Source organism: Panonychus citri, unplaced genomic scaffold (genome assembly GCF_014898815.1).
Source record: "Panonychus citri isolate SS breed McGregor unplaced genomic scaffold, ASM1489881v1 Contig00110, whole genome shotgun sequence".
In the NCBI taxonomy this organism is placed as follows: Eukaryota; Metazoa; Arthropoda; class Arachnida; order Trombidiformes; family Tetranychidae; genus Panonychus; species Panonychus citri.
Genome location: NW_026515515.1, coordinates 1 through 15170, shown reverse-complemented (window position 1 = coordinate 15170; position 15170 = coordinate 1). Strand labels below are relative to the sequence as shown.

Below are 15170 nucleotides of genomic sequence, written 5' to 3'. Positions count from 1 at the left end.
AGATTTTTTTTTCTTAAATATTTTGTATTTTTTGTTTTCTTATAGTAGAAAATGAAGAAAAGTAAAAATCAACGAAAAAGAGACAAACGCTATTCCATCGAAAGATGAGAATTGGGTCGAAAGGTCATTTAATTGTTGCAAAACAACGACTCAATTATTCACTATCATCTATCTTATTAAACATGTACATGTATATATACTCATTTTCTAAGCGTACTTACACTCGCTCACTTTTGGTGTATATTCATCATGTAAGAGGAATTAGTGAGCGAGAGATTCAAGAAAAAAGTATTCACACTTATATGTGTATGTGTGTGTGTATTCATCAGGTAGGAAAAGAACATGTAAAACTAAATATATTTGAAATTCACTTGAAAACAGAACCTTGAGCATGATCCTCAGGGTGAATCGTCTAAAGATCATTTCGTCGACACGATGACTTCTGAATGAATATCTGATTGTGACTCAATTTGTATATTTCAGCTTTTTTTTCACATTAAAATCAACCGAGCTTGTAAACAGGTTATCACTGTAAAGTGGAAGGAATTAAAATTAATAGTGAATTAAAATAATAATAAACAAATTTCAATCTTAAATTACATGAAATTATCAAGACAATGATCAGAAAAGAGAGAAAAAGATAAAAGTTTTACCTGTTGAGAAGGAAAAGTTTTTCCTTTCTGACAAGTTGTCAAGTGAGAGTAAATTGTAGCAACGAGCCAACAATTAGAGTTAATCAATGTTACCCTTTCACTTTCTTCTACCCTTTAGAATGGAAATTAAATTTTAAAATGGTCACTTTTGTTTACACTGATTGTCCGAAGTGAAAATAAGATGGCACTAGTTGCTCATATTTCCTAAGGTAAATTTTCTCTTCTTTTCCTATTTGGTCTTCTTGTTTTCCATTTATGGATTTGGGTTCCTTGTCCATTGTGACGCTACTTTGAGGATAAAAGATAAAAGATAGGAAATCAAAATGGTTGACACAATAATAGAATGAATGGTTAATTGTGATAATCAGTGTATCTTGTTTACAAAATAAATTGTTCAAGTGTTTGGACAATCAAGCGAATTAAATCACAAGGTTAATGAGTATTGATGCATAATTAACGTTTTACCTTTTAATGGATTTTCCTCTTTTCTTCAATGTTACACCGACCATTAAAATAGCCAACATATTATCTTGTTTGAACATTTGTTATCATTAGGTTACCTTTCGCATTGTTTTACGACAAAAGAACAATTTATCAAATTCCAACAGGTAAATTTTAACACAATTAACAGCTCCTTAAATTAGACGTTAAAACCACCACTACTCTTGGAAAGATAACAAGTCCATGTTATTGTTTCTTTTTCGGTTATAAAATTTCCTATAACAAAGAAAGAAAATCTCATCTTATCTCAGGAATTGACCTTCCATTCAATCCATTTGATGACAGAAATTGATTAGAAAATTAGAATTCAAATCTAATCCAATTTAAGGACAAACCACCAAATTGACTATCAAAATATTGACCAAAAACAATCAACCAAAACTCAATAATCCAAGAAGTAAGATGATCAAAAAACGACAAAACCATGAGAAAGTTAAAAGAATTCACTTTTAAACCAACTCAGTACCTTTTAATTAATCACAGTCTTCATTTTAATTAATCAAAACAAAGAGACAATTAATTAAACTAATTGTCAACAAAAAGAAAAAAAGAAAATTATTAATCCGATCCAGAGAGTCAATCCCGATATCGATATTTTTAATTAGATAATAAATGTTGGCGGTCAATGGAAGAGATTTAATTGTTTACACTTTTCTTTATTAATCATTAGCTAATTTTTTCCCCAATTAAATTGTTTAAAACTTGAATTCTAATATTTAAAGTGATCAATCCATCAATCGAAATGCAAAAAGCTCTTGGACCAATCTTTGTGAGAATATGAGATTTTGTTTTGTTTTTCTTTTCTCTTATAGCTTCCGAAAGGTAATTAATTCAACAATTTGATTCTCTCTCACATTGATTGGCACGTTTTTCTATTATATAATTGTTTTATTCTCCTTGTTTTTGTTCTTATTTCTCTTCTAGTTGTGTGTTCTCCTTGGAATTCAATAATTTCCCTAAAATGTGTATTTATGAAGACAAATTAAGACACTTTGGATTTGGTGTGTAACCATATTACCTAACACTTATTTGATTACATAGACAGAGAGATACATGTATAGAGTTTGAGAGAATCAACAAGCAATCAAGTTAAACATTTGATAAACAAACGAATCAAGAGGGAAACAAATGATGAAGAAGAGGATAAAATCAAGAGAATCCAATCAAAACAAATATCTCTGGATAGTGATAAGAGTGATGTATATTTGATATACAGAAATGTCTTAAGTTACAATTGGTAAACAACTTACAATTTAAAGTAAATTCAATGGATTCAAATATTTGATTGAAATTGATACAATATCAACAGTTGTTGAAATAACAACAACAACAACAACAACAACAAAAGCTTTGTTACCAATGGAAAGGAAATTAAGTTTCAATATTCAAACAAATTTACTCTTTAACATTTCAATTCAATTGTGGATCAGCTGTTGATGGTATAACGATTTTGATACATTTCTCCTGTTGAAGAAAAATAATCCTGACGAAAAAAAAAGGATTCAGATTGAAAATTATATCCAATTGATCAAGGAAAATCAAGTCAACAAGTGAACAGATTTTGATACAAGTTAATTGTGTTAAACTGTAACGGATTTCTCACCAAAATTACCCACACACATACACACTTACATTGAGACATGAAGAAATGGAGGAGAAAACAAAAAAACTCTTACCTATTAAGTGCAATTCACCATGATACCAGTTTAATGATATCAGAAAACGATTTCAATTGAATCGTAATGATATTTGTTTCACTTAAGTGTTTATCTTCACCCCACCACAAACTGTTCACTTGCTGTTTTATTGGGGCTTTTGGTTTTGTTTTTACTCATTTTCTACCACAATACCTTGTTATTGTTCAATTACAATCAAATAATGTCTATTGATCCTGCTATCATCGCATCATCAACATCATCAAGTTAAACAGCAAGAAAAGTACAACAGTGGTCACAAAATATGAAAATGACCTCAATAAGTGATTAGAATTGTTGTTGTTATTCTTGTTGTTAAAATCGAAAGGTTTTACAAGATGGAGAGAGAGAGAGAGAAAAGTAAACGAACAAAGTAAAACAAGAAAAGAAGGTAACCAGTACCGGGTAGAATTATAAGTTCTTCAAAAGAATTGGCACAAACCGTAAAGTTTCTTTCTTTTCTTCTGTCTCTTTTTTCATCTTTTTTCTTATACTTTTCACCTTAATTTTCTTTTTTTTTCTTGTTAACTTATCTTTATTTTCTTTCTTCAGGTTTCATCTCCCCTGCGCTCTCTCTCTCTCTTTCTATCTCTCTCTTTTGCCGTCTTCCTCCATTTCACTTTCATCCGGGTCACTGAAGTTGTCTTTATTATTTACGAACTTGATCAGCAAAAGTTTTACGAATCAATTTGGGCTCAAGCAAAGTAACAAGAAAACAAGTAAAAGGATCAACAAGGAAAAGTTTTCTACACCTTTCGCTTCTAATAACTTCATCTTTTTCTCTCTAATTTTCTTCCTAAAATATTGGTGTGTCGAATAATGAAAAAGTAACTCTCTCTCTCTCTCTCTCTCTCTCTCTGGACCAAATAGGAAAGGTGATAATATGCTCTTTCACTATGCATTTGCAGGAGAGAAAAGAAACAAAGATATGAGTGGAAGGAAAATTCTATACCAGAAATGTAAAGAAAAGAGGGAGGAGGAGGAGAGAGAGAGATGAATAAGATTAAGGTACAGAGAAATAAATGTTAAAAGAGAGGGAAGAGACAAAGAAAGTGGAGAGGAAAAGGAAGAGGGAAGAGGATAAAACGTGATCTCTGTTAGAAGTTCAACTAGCAAGGTGTAAACGTTACATTTTGACCTCAGGATTCAACGGATGTCAAATAACAACAACAACGAGGAGTTTTAAAAGCTACTTCTTTAAAGACACACACGAGATTCTCATTCATCTTTAAAAAGATTTACTATTTTCCCTCTCTCGTTCTCCCTCTCCATCTCCCTTTCCCTCCCTTTCAATCTTTCCCTCTCTTTATCTCCCGGTTTCTCACTCCATCTCTCCTCTCTCTCTCTCTCTCTCTCTCTCTCTCTCTCTCTCTCTCTCTCTCTCTCTCTCTCTCACTTTACACGACTCAATCCAGGCCAATTTTAAACCAATTGAAAAGAAAGAGAAGAGCCCGTGCTCCCGCCGTTTCCTCCATATCATCATTCACTCTCCCTCTCTTTTCATCCTCTTTCTTTCCACCACCTCTGACATTCACATTTAAGCCTCGTGGCCTACCGATAGTCAACGTCTGTAACGTGCTTCTTGTTTATTGTGACCTCATGCGGAGGGGAAAAAGAGGAGAGTCAATGGAAAACATCTCGGGAAGGAAAAAGGAGAGAGTTCAACATAATTTTGGGGGGAAAAAGATAATGGACTGAGGGAGAATGAAGAGGGAAAAGGCCAAACATGTGATCAAAAACAAGAAAGAAAGAGAGAGAGAGTAAAACAATTTCCCTCAAGATGTCAAAGTGTGACCTTTTTCTCTGCGTATGACCTGTCGCTTGTTATGATGGCATTTGAATGGTGATGTTAAGCATCTTTATGATGATAAAATGATCTCGAGATGATATCGACCTTTCAAGACTTTAAATTATTGGAAAACTAATACCAAACAATTAAATCCGCAGGAAAAACACAGTTTTGTTGATTGTTTCCATTTAGAGGTCAAGGTTTACATGGATCAAGACACAGACACAATTACTGAGGATACGAGAGATTATCACAAATAGAAAGTAATTCATCTTTATCTTCATCTTCTCATTGTTAATTTAGATTAAGGACAAACCAACGTTCACATTGAGTTAAATGGATAATCAAAGAGCAGAAAATGTTATCAACTAGACTCATTTGTTTTACTTTTTTCTCATCATCATTTTTTCATTTTGATCTAAATTCTATTTGATCAGAAAAATTATATTTCCTTCCTTCCAGAGCACGTCGACTGTTAAGTGCTATTACGTGGATGGAATCATTCATAATCATGATTAACCACCAAACACCATCGAGAGAGAAAATGATTAACTACAAGCCAATACTGAACAATATTCCAAATACAAGTATGAACAACAATCTGAAGCTTAATCACAATTAACATAATCTATTGGTTTCAATGATTATTAGGTTACATCGTATGAACAATTTAACAATTGATTACAAAGATTCATTGGATTTTACAGTTATACTATTTACCGTTATTGTTTTGTGTGTTTCTGCTTTTATAACTTCAATGACAATTAATCAATCACTTGTTATTATTTTCTCTTTACCATTAATTAAATGATTAATATTATCATTTACTTGTTAGAAATAGTGACGAGATATATTTCAAAATAGTAATTTGAAATAATCAATTATCTCCCATGAAAATAAGTTGAATTCATTGATATTATAAATCAACAATAAATGAACTAAATTGATTACGAATTAAATTGTAGTTTTTACTTTCGAAAGGTAAATTGTTAAATCAATACACATTTTGAATGTTAATAATTTTTCATTGGGTTAACAATAATTAACATTCAATGATTAGTTTTAATAACCTGAAGCTTTTTTGATTCACTTGATTAACTGATTTGTTGATTAGTTGTAATCATTGTAATCAAATGATACGTTAACCTTTTTTTTTTTGTTGTCAAATGTAAATCCCAACGATTAAAGTGTAAATTGTTATCATTTTAATTGTTACAATTAAGCAAAAACCAGGAAAACAAAATGAATCATCATCATTATTAAATCACAATTAAAAAGGACTAAATTGATTGGATGCAAAAAAATGATCAATGGAAAGGAAAAGTAATTAAAGAAAAAGGGAAAACCAATGGTTCTAATCGTTTGATACAATTAACTAATGATAATTGTTGAAAATGGACTTGGGAACAATTAAAATGATACAGAAATTAACTGATTATCACGTGATACGGAAATGAAGATGATGATGAAACTATTTCTCGATAGTAACTTGATTTGGTTGATTAACTAAATTCAGGTGAAAAGACATTGAAGCCTCAAAGGGTTTACCTTTTTACTAATTATAATTAAACATAATTTTCCTTCCTTCCTGAATGAGTGAGAGAGAGAGAGATGATAAATAGTGAAAATCACCAAGGGTCATCAATAAATAATAATCATCATCATCATCGTTGGGAATCAACGTTATAATTAATGAATTGAAATGAGAATCATCAACAATCAAAACTGAAAACTGGAATCAAATTAATCGGAAATGTTTTTTATCAATGGAAATCAATGGAAATGAATCAATCCTTTCAATTGTCAGAAATTAATCATGATTATGATTTAAAAATTTTATATATGTCACAATGAGCAACACTAATTGTTTGGTAGGTTAAACTAAATTGACAACAATTTAAATTGATTAAGCAATCACTTCGTTACTTTCATGGTTCATAAGACATTGAATTAAAACCCTTTCAAAACTAAATCACTCTCATTGTTATTGGTTAATTTAAATTGTTACTTAATCATTACTATTAACTAGTAATTAACTTTTCGTGCTATTTTATTATTGTCTAAACATTTTACCTTTTAATTAAAAATCAAATTGACAAACCAATTAGAAAGTATCGAAAGAGTTTCCTAATTGTTTGGTTTTTTAATCAACAATCAACACTAATCGTTAACCCATAGAGTGTGTGTATACTTTTGATTGTTAATTAGATTGTATTTAAAGGGCATCACCATTCCGATCAACAATCATAAATACATATTAATAATTGTGATGATAAAGAAAAAAAAAGTTAATCAGTTAAACAGCAACAATCAGTTAATTGGGATCACAATGATCAATTGTGATCTCCAAGCATAAAAACAATTGACTGTCAGCTTTTTGTTGACAATTTATCTTTGGCAAAGAAGCCTCTTCAAGAGACTGATTAACTCACTTGTTAATTACAATTAGCTTAATCTGATTGTAAGAAAAAAATGATTCTTAAATTGTTACGTTAATCAAATTAAGGTAAAGGACAAGAAGAAGAATCAAATTTAAGTGAATGGAAACACCTTCGCATTTATAATACATGAAAATAATAAACTTGTAATTTAATTTAATCATAACAATTAAATGAGTAAGATGATTAAATTAATCATCAATCTATTGGAGACAAGGTTGTTTATGTATATTAGCAAGTGAATTAGTTAATTGTTGTTGTTGTTGTTTTAAGTTTTTTCCTTTCAACTTGAACCTTTTTCACTTGACGATTTAATCGTGAGTCTAAATTGATTGAAAGACTTTTTAATTGTTGTTAAGTCTTTTGTTTAATTATTAATCTGATTTAGTTAATCATAGATAATTAGTGATCAATTTAATCACCATAATTTTTATTAAATCTAATTACTTTTTGTTTCTGCTTCAATAATAACAAACCTTGGATATTTTAAATTGCCAATTTGGGTTTGGCTTGATGATGATTTGCTTTTTCACTATTAACTAAATCGTAACAATTTAATTCACCTTCAATAATACAATCAAATAAAGGAGCATTAATTTAATTGTGAAAGTGTTAAATGAAAAATGTCAACAATTAGATTGTTAATAATACAAAATTGATCATAAAAGTTTGAGTAACAAAAGTGTAACAACTTTGATCGTAACAATTTATTTTAATTGTTACAAAGTTTAAAGACATTAAAATGATAACCAAGAAAAAAAATACGAAAATTTAATAAACAAATTTAATTAATTAAAAGTGATTTTTTTTTACAATTATAATCATAATTAAATAACACTGATTATGATGTCGTACAATTTGATTGCAATATAATAATAATAATTTTACCAAATTGACGCAAATTGTAATTGATTAATTACTTAAATCAATGGGTTAACAATTAATCTAATTGTTAACCTTGTATATTTATATATTGTTTACTAAATTATCATCTACAATTAAAAGGCAAACGTAGACATTTAAATGTACATAACAATTAACTCAGGTAAATAATGAATTTTGATTTAATAGGATAGTCAGAAAATAATTAATTAACTGATTGTTTTGGCGATCAAATCAATCGTAAGTCACTAAATAGGATAACAAAATAATTAATCACAATTAGCAGAATGATCAAAGATGATTAGGATTGTGAAAATCAAAAGAAAAACAAAGAAAAATAATGTATACATATTTACGTAAATAGAGTAACATAGTTTTTAATTGTTGCAGCTGATCGCTAATTGTTGATCACAATTAGCAGGCTGATTGTCGATGATTAATGACCAATGTCAATTTCTATTTGGTATATAAGGTGAATCTCTGGTATTCCAAAGATCAGATTCACATTGACATTCGATTAATACAATTGAATTAAGTGGGTGAAGAAAAAAAAAGTCAAATTAACTCTCGAAAATATAACAAAGTTAATTATCGAAAGAAAAAAATAAAGATGAACAATTTAGTTATTACAATCGTTTTACTCGCCTCGGTGGGTTCCCTTCATGGTTACATCGTTCCTGGACAAACCTCATCTTCCTCATCTTCACACAAATTTGAATCAAGTTCATCAAACCTCGGACCCAATGGTGAAAAGGTTGTCACCTCTGAATACCGATCATCAGTTAATGGCTCACCTGTTGTCTCATACAGTCAATCATCTTCATCTGGTTCTGGTTCTGGTTCCTCACTTTTGAGTGTCGGTGGTTCATCTGGACAACAAAAAGGGTCATCATCCCTCTTGTCAGTCTCTTCAGTCGCTCCCGTCATCTCTGGTTCCTCTGGTTCCTCTGGTTCATCTTCAAGCCAATCTTCATCTTCCTCTTCCTCATCAGGCTCATCAGGATCTCCAAGACCCTTTATCTCCCTTCCCTTGATCCCCGTTGGAGGAATTACTAACTCTGGCTCAGATTCTTCATCATCTTCTTCAACCGTTTCATCATCAAACTCTGGATCTTCATCAGCAGTCAAAGATTCATCTTCAGCTTCATCAACCGCTGTTGCCGTTTCAGAAGAAGAAGAAGAAGACGATTTATCACTTGCCCCACCCCGAGGACCTCATGGACACCCTGGACCCTGTGGACCAGCCATTGGTTGTGATGATAAAGTTGTTGTTATTGTTGTTGGAGGAGGTAATGGACCACACAACCGATGGGGTCGATTTGCTCGAAATTCATTAGGCCGAGTTGGTGCTCGATTATCTGCCGCTTCTGATGATGAAGATGAAGAAGAAGAATACCGACGACGATTCCGAGGTTCACGACGATCAAACTTCAACTCCCGACGATCAGACTCATCTCGATCTGCTTCAAGTTCAGACTCATCAAACACCCGATCATCATCTGTCTCAAATAACTCAGACTCACGACGATCAAGTTTCGACCGAAATGATAACCGACGATCATCTTCATACGAAAACAACAACCGATCAGAAAACAACCGACGATTTGCCCGATCACACAGCTCAAACGAAGAAAATGTTTCATCAAATGATTCACGAAACTACAACCGACGATCATACAACTTGGACAACCAATACGATTCAGTCAACAATGTCAACAATGTAGTTAACAGAATCAACCGAATTAACCGAATCAACCACGTTAACAATGTAAACAATGTCGAAAACCAAGTTGATATCAACAAATCATCATCATCAGTCTCAAAAAATAGCTCAGTTAACAATATTAACAACGTTTCAAAGGTCTCAGATGTCCGATCATCAGTTAACAACCAAGCCTCATCTTCAAATGTCGCTAACACCAACAACGTTCACCGATCAAACAATGTCCACAATTCCGTAAACAACCAATCATCAAACAATCACGTTTCACGATCATCTGATGTTCGATCTTCAGTTAACAACAGTAACAATGTCCAACGATCAAACAGCAACAATGTTTCATCAAACAATGTCCACAAATCCTCAGATGTCCGATCATCAGTCAACAACCAAGCTTCATCATCAAATGTCGCTAACACCAACAACGTTTCACGATCAAACAATGTCCAAAACTCAGTAAACAACGTTCACAAATCATCTGATGTCCGATCTTCAATCAATAACTCAGCTTCATCATCAAACGTAGCCAACAGCAACAACGTCCAACGATCAAGCAATGTCCAAAAATCTGTAAACAACCAAGTTTACAACAACAATGTCCAAAAATCATCAGACGTCCGATCATCAGTAAACAACCAAGCTTCATCATCCAACATCGCTAACAGCAACAATGTCCAAAACTCAGTCAACAACCAAGATTACAGCAACAACGTTTCAAAGGTCTCAGATGTCCGATCATCAGTTAACAACAAGCCTCATCTTCAAATGTCGCTAACACCAACAACGTTCACCGATCAAACAATGTCCACAATTCCGTAAACAACCAATCATCAAACAATCACGTTTCACGATCATCTGATGTTCGATCTTCAGTTAACAACAGTAACAATGTCCAACGATCAAACAGCAACAATGTTTCATCAAACAATGTCCACAAATCCTCAGATGTCCGATCATCAGTCAACAACCAAGCTTCATCATCAAATGTCGCTAACACCAACAACGTTTCACGATCAAACAATGTCCAAAACTCAGTAAACAACGTTCACAAATCATCTGATGTCCGATCTTCAATCAATAACTCAGCTTCATCATCAAACGTAGCCAACAGCAACAACGTCCAACGATCAAGCAATGTCCAAAAATCTGTAAACAACCAAGTTTACAACAACAATGTCCAAAAATCATCAGACGTCCGATCATCAGTAAACAACCAAGCTTCATCATCAACATCGCTAACAGCAACAATGTCCAAAACTCAGTCAACAACCAAGATTACAGCAACAACGTTTCAAAGGTCTCAGATGTCCGATCATCAGTTAACAACCAAGCCTCATCTTCAAATGTCGCTAACACCAACAACGTTCACCGATCAAACAACGTCCACAATTCCGTAAACAATCAATCATCAAACAATCACGTTTCACGATCATCTGATGTTCGATCTTCAGTCAACAACCAAGCCTCATCATCAAATGTCGCTAACACCAACAACGTCTCCCGATCAAGCAATGTCCAAAAATCAGTCAACAACCAAGCCTACAACAATAACGTTCAAAAATCCTCAGATGTCCGATCATCAGTTAACAATCAAGCTTCATCATCAAACGTCGCCAACTCAAGCAACGTCCAACGATCAAGCAATGTCAACAACTCCGTCAACAACCAAGCTTACAGTAACAATGTCTCAAAGGTCTCCGATGTCCGATCATCAGTCAACAATCAAGCTTCATCATCCAACATCGCTAACACCAGCAATGTCGCCCGATCAAGCAATGTCCAAAACTCAGTCAACAACCAATCTTACAGCAACAAAGTTGCCAAGGTAAATGATTTCCGATCATCAGTCAACAACCAAGCCTCATCATCAAATGTCGCTAGCACCAACAATGTCCAACGATCAAGCAACGTCAACAACTCAGTTAACAACCAAGCTTCATCCGTAAACATCAACAAATCATCTGATGTCCGATCTGCTATCAACAACTCAGCTTTCTCAAACAATGTCGCCAAGAGCAACGTTCAATCCTCAGTCAACAATGTCCAAAAATCATCTGATGTCCGATCTTCAATCAATAACCAAGCTTCATCATTGAACGTTGCCAACAGTAACAACGTCCAACGATCAAGCAACAACCAAGTTTACAACAACAACGTTTCCAAGGTCTCCGATGTCCGATCATCAGTCAACAACCAAGCTTCATCATCAAATGTCGCTAACACCAACAACGTCTCCCGATCAAGCAATGTCCAAAACTCAGTTTCAAACTCAGCTGTTAACAACAATGTCCAAAAATCATCTGACGTACGATCATCAGTCAACAACCAATCATCAAATGTTAACGTCAACAAATCAGTCAACAACCAAGCTTACAGCAACAATGTCTCAAAGGTATCCGATGTCCGATCATCAGTTAACAACCAAGCTTCATCATCAAACGTAGCCAACAGCAACAACGTCCAACGATCAAGCAATGTCCAAAACTCAGTCAACAACCAAGCCTACAATAGTAACGTTCAAAAATCCTCAGACCTCCGATCATCAATCAACAATCAAGCTTCATCATCCAACATCGCTAACACCAGCAATGTCGCCCGATCAAGCAATGTCCAAAATTCAGTCAACAACCAAGCCTACAACAATAACGTTCAAAAATCCTCAGATGTCCGATCATCAGTTAACAACCAATCATCAAACGTTAACATCGCCAACTCAAGCAATGTCAACAAATCAGTCAACAACCAAGCTTACAGCAACAATGTCCAAAAATCCTCAGACGTCCGATCATCAGTAAACAACCAAGCTTCATCATCCAACATCGCTAACACCAGCAATGTCCAAAACTCAGTCAACAACCAAGCCTACAACAGTAACGTCCAAAAATCGTCAGATATCCGATCAGTCAACAATCAAGCTTACAACAGTAACATTGCCAAATCATCTGATGTCCGAAGCTCGATCAACAACCAAGCCTCATCAAGCAATTTCGCTAACTCAGTCAACAATGCTTATTCATCAAACAATGTTGCCCGATCAAGTGACATCCGAAATGCCGCTTCATATGTTAACAATCAAGCCTCAAGTAACATCGCCAACTCAAACTCTGTTAGTCGATCAAGCAATGTCGCCAATTCAGTAAACAATGCTTTCTCATCATCTGATGTCCGAGACTCACGATCATCAATCAACAATGCTTTCAATTCAAACTCAGTCAGCAAATCAGTCTCTGATATCCGAAACAGTCAATCATCAAGCGATTACCAAAATTCAGTAAACAAATCATTCAACTCACGAAACTCATTATCTGATGTCCGAAACTCAGCCTTCTCTTCAGACTCTCGATCTTCCTATGATGCTTCCCACTCTGCTAAATCACACTCATCTTCCTCATCAAGCTTTGACGCTTCAAGCAAATATGCCGCAAGCCATTCAGCTCTTAACCAAGTCAATGGATTAGCAACTTCACTTACCTCAAGCACTGGCGATCTCGCTTCATCCGTAACTAACACCGCTTCCAACCTTGTCACTGGTATCACTGGATCATCAAACAGCAACGGTTTACTCGGTGGTATCCTCGGTGGAGTCTCAAAAGACGGACTTGTCGGTGGTGTCTTAGGAACCGCTTCAAACCTTCTCGGTGGTAATTCAGGATCATCTTCATACAGCTCATCCCGAAGCTCATCATCAGCCTCAGGAAATGGACTTGTTGGTGGAGTCTTAGGAACCGCTTCAAACCTTCTCGGTGGTAATTCAGGATCATCATACAGCTCATCCCGAAGCTCATCATCAGCCTCAGGAAATGGACTTGTTGGTGGAGTCTTAGGAACCGCTTCAAACCTTCTCGGTGGTAATTCAGGATCATCATCATACAGCTCATCCCGAAGCTCATCATCAGGTAACGGACTTCTCGGTGCTAATTCAGGATCATCATCATCTTCTTACAGCTCAGGAAATGGAGGATCCCTTAATGGCGTTGTCGGAGCCGCTTCTAACATCGTTGGAGGTGGATCACGATCTTCATTCAGCTCAAGCTCAAGCTCAGGATCAGGATCAGGATCAAGTTCAGGACTTGTTGGAAATATTTTAGGATCTAACTCAGGCACAGGTATTCTTGGAAATATCCTCGGTTAATTAAATAGTAGTAGAAACCAATCAATTCAATTGTAATGAAAAACCAATGTGATAAATTAAGTGAAAAATGTAATCCGTTAATCTTAAGCCTTTCATTTTTATCCTAAAAATGATTACCAATAAACAGACAGGACTGTAAACTCCTTTACAACAAAATCTCACTAATTGTCTCAACAATCAATCGGTAATCCAATGATTGGAAATCTAAAAATAACAATTAATCAACACCCAATAATCAATAACAAATCAGTAAAAGTTAATTCAAGTGAAACTGGTTAAAACTATCTGATCAAATTAAGTAAACTAACTGAAGAAATGAAAAGATTTACATTGAACATGCAACTTGATTAAGATAATACCCTGATTATTATCAAGATACAATGAGAAAAGTCAATCTTAATCAACTTTTACAATCACAAATTGGATAACAACAATTACCAGAAACAATCAGAATGAACCAGAAAAACAAAACAACCAAATCAAAAATGAAATATAATCAAAGTTTTTCACTGTTTCTTTTTGGATTAACATTTTTATTAGAATTAAAATTTTACCAACAATCAAAATGACAATAAAAAAGTTTATATAAAAGTCTACAACAATTAAATCAGTCAATTGTTGATTGAATTCATTTGTTTATCAGATTGTTTCCTTAATAGTGAAAGTTAATCAAACAGAAACGACAATTAGATTGAAAACTTTTTTTTTCTCAACTCAACTTTTTTTTCAGCTCATTACATGATTATAATTGAAGTGTAGACTTAATTATTGACGGTTTAACCAAAATGATTGAAAGTTGATTGTTGTTGATCAAGTAAATTGTTGATTAACCAAAAAAACAAGGAAGCCAACTAATTTAACTTTCCAATTCAATTTAATCAGTCTCAATGTTTTTCACTGTATCAACTTTTTATTTACCTTTAATCATAACAATTGAGTAAAAATTTGTTTAGTTAATTTAGTTTCAGCTATTTTTCATCATCCATAGATGATGATGATGATGATGATGATGATGATGATGATGATGATGATAACCTTGATAAATCAGTGAGAGTTGAGTTGATTCACCATTCAGATACATTATAATAGGAAAAAGTTTCATAGATAGAAACTGAATTCATCATTTAGTTAGCTAACTAATGTTACTATTAACAACAATTTAGCCTTTCAGTAAATAATGATAATGATACAAGGTTATCAAGATTAATTTTGACAGTTTAACAATTTGTTTGAGGTCACAATTAACTGGAAAGTTATTGTATTGTTAATCAACGCAGTTGATTATGGTTTACTTGATTTAGATAATAATAAGATTTAAGCCAATGTTAAGCTCGCTAATTATTGTTAAATTACAATCAATT

General features: G+C 33.5%; 1 protein-coding gene and 2 long non-coding RNA genes across 4 annotated transcripts; 2 read left to right on the top strand and 1 right to left on the bottom strand.

Moving 5' to 3' along the window:
* Window positions 1–111: 111 nt before the first annotated feature.
* Window positions 112–1411, bottom strand: LOC128389767 (uncharacterized). The gene is made up of 3 exons (XR_008325501.1): window positions 1119–1411; window positions 654–941; window positions 112–529 (listed from the first exon to the last, which is right to left on the bottom strand). It is a non-coding gene; the product is annotated as an uncharacterized LOC128389767 (long non-coding RNA).
* Window positions 1412–1551: 140 nt separating this feature from the next.
* On the top strand, window positions 1552–6609 carry LOC128389766 (uncharacterized). Of its 2 annotated transcripts, XR_008325500.1 has the most exons (4): window positions 1552–1976; window positions 2079–3291; window positions 3401–3675; window positions 4264–6609. It is a non-coding gene; the product is annotated as an uncharacterized LOC128389766 (long non-coding RNA). The 2 variants fall into 2 exon arrangements; XR_008325499.1 differs by having other exon boundaries at window positions 2079–3675.
* A 1846-nt stretch (window positions 6610–8455) lies between these two features.
* Window positions 8456–13965, top strand: LOC128389765 (GATA zinc finger domain-containing protein 14-like). The gene is given in 4 exon segments (XM_053349396.1): window positions 8456–10422; window positions 10425–10901; window positions 10904–12179; window positions 12540–13965. Coding segments are annotated over 4 exon segments (4878 nt in total). The 5' UTR covers window positions 8456–8567; the 3' UTR covers window positions 13810–13965.
* Window positions 13966–15170: the final 1205 nt, after the last annotated feature.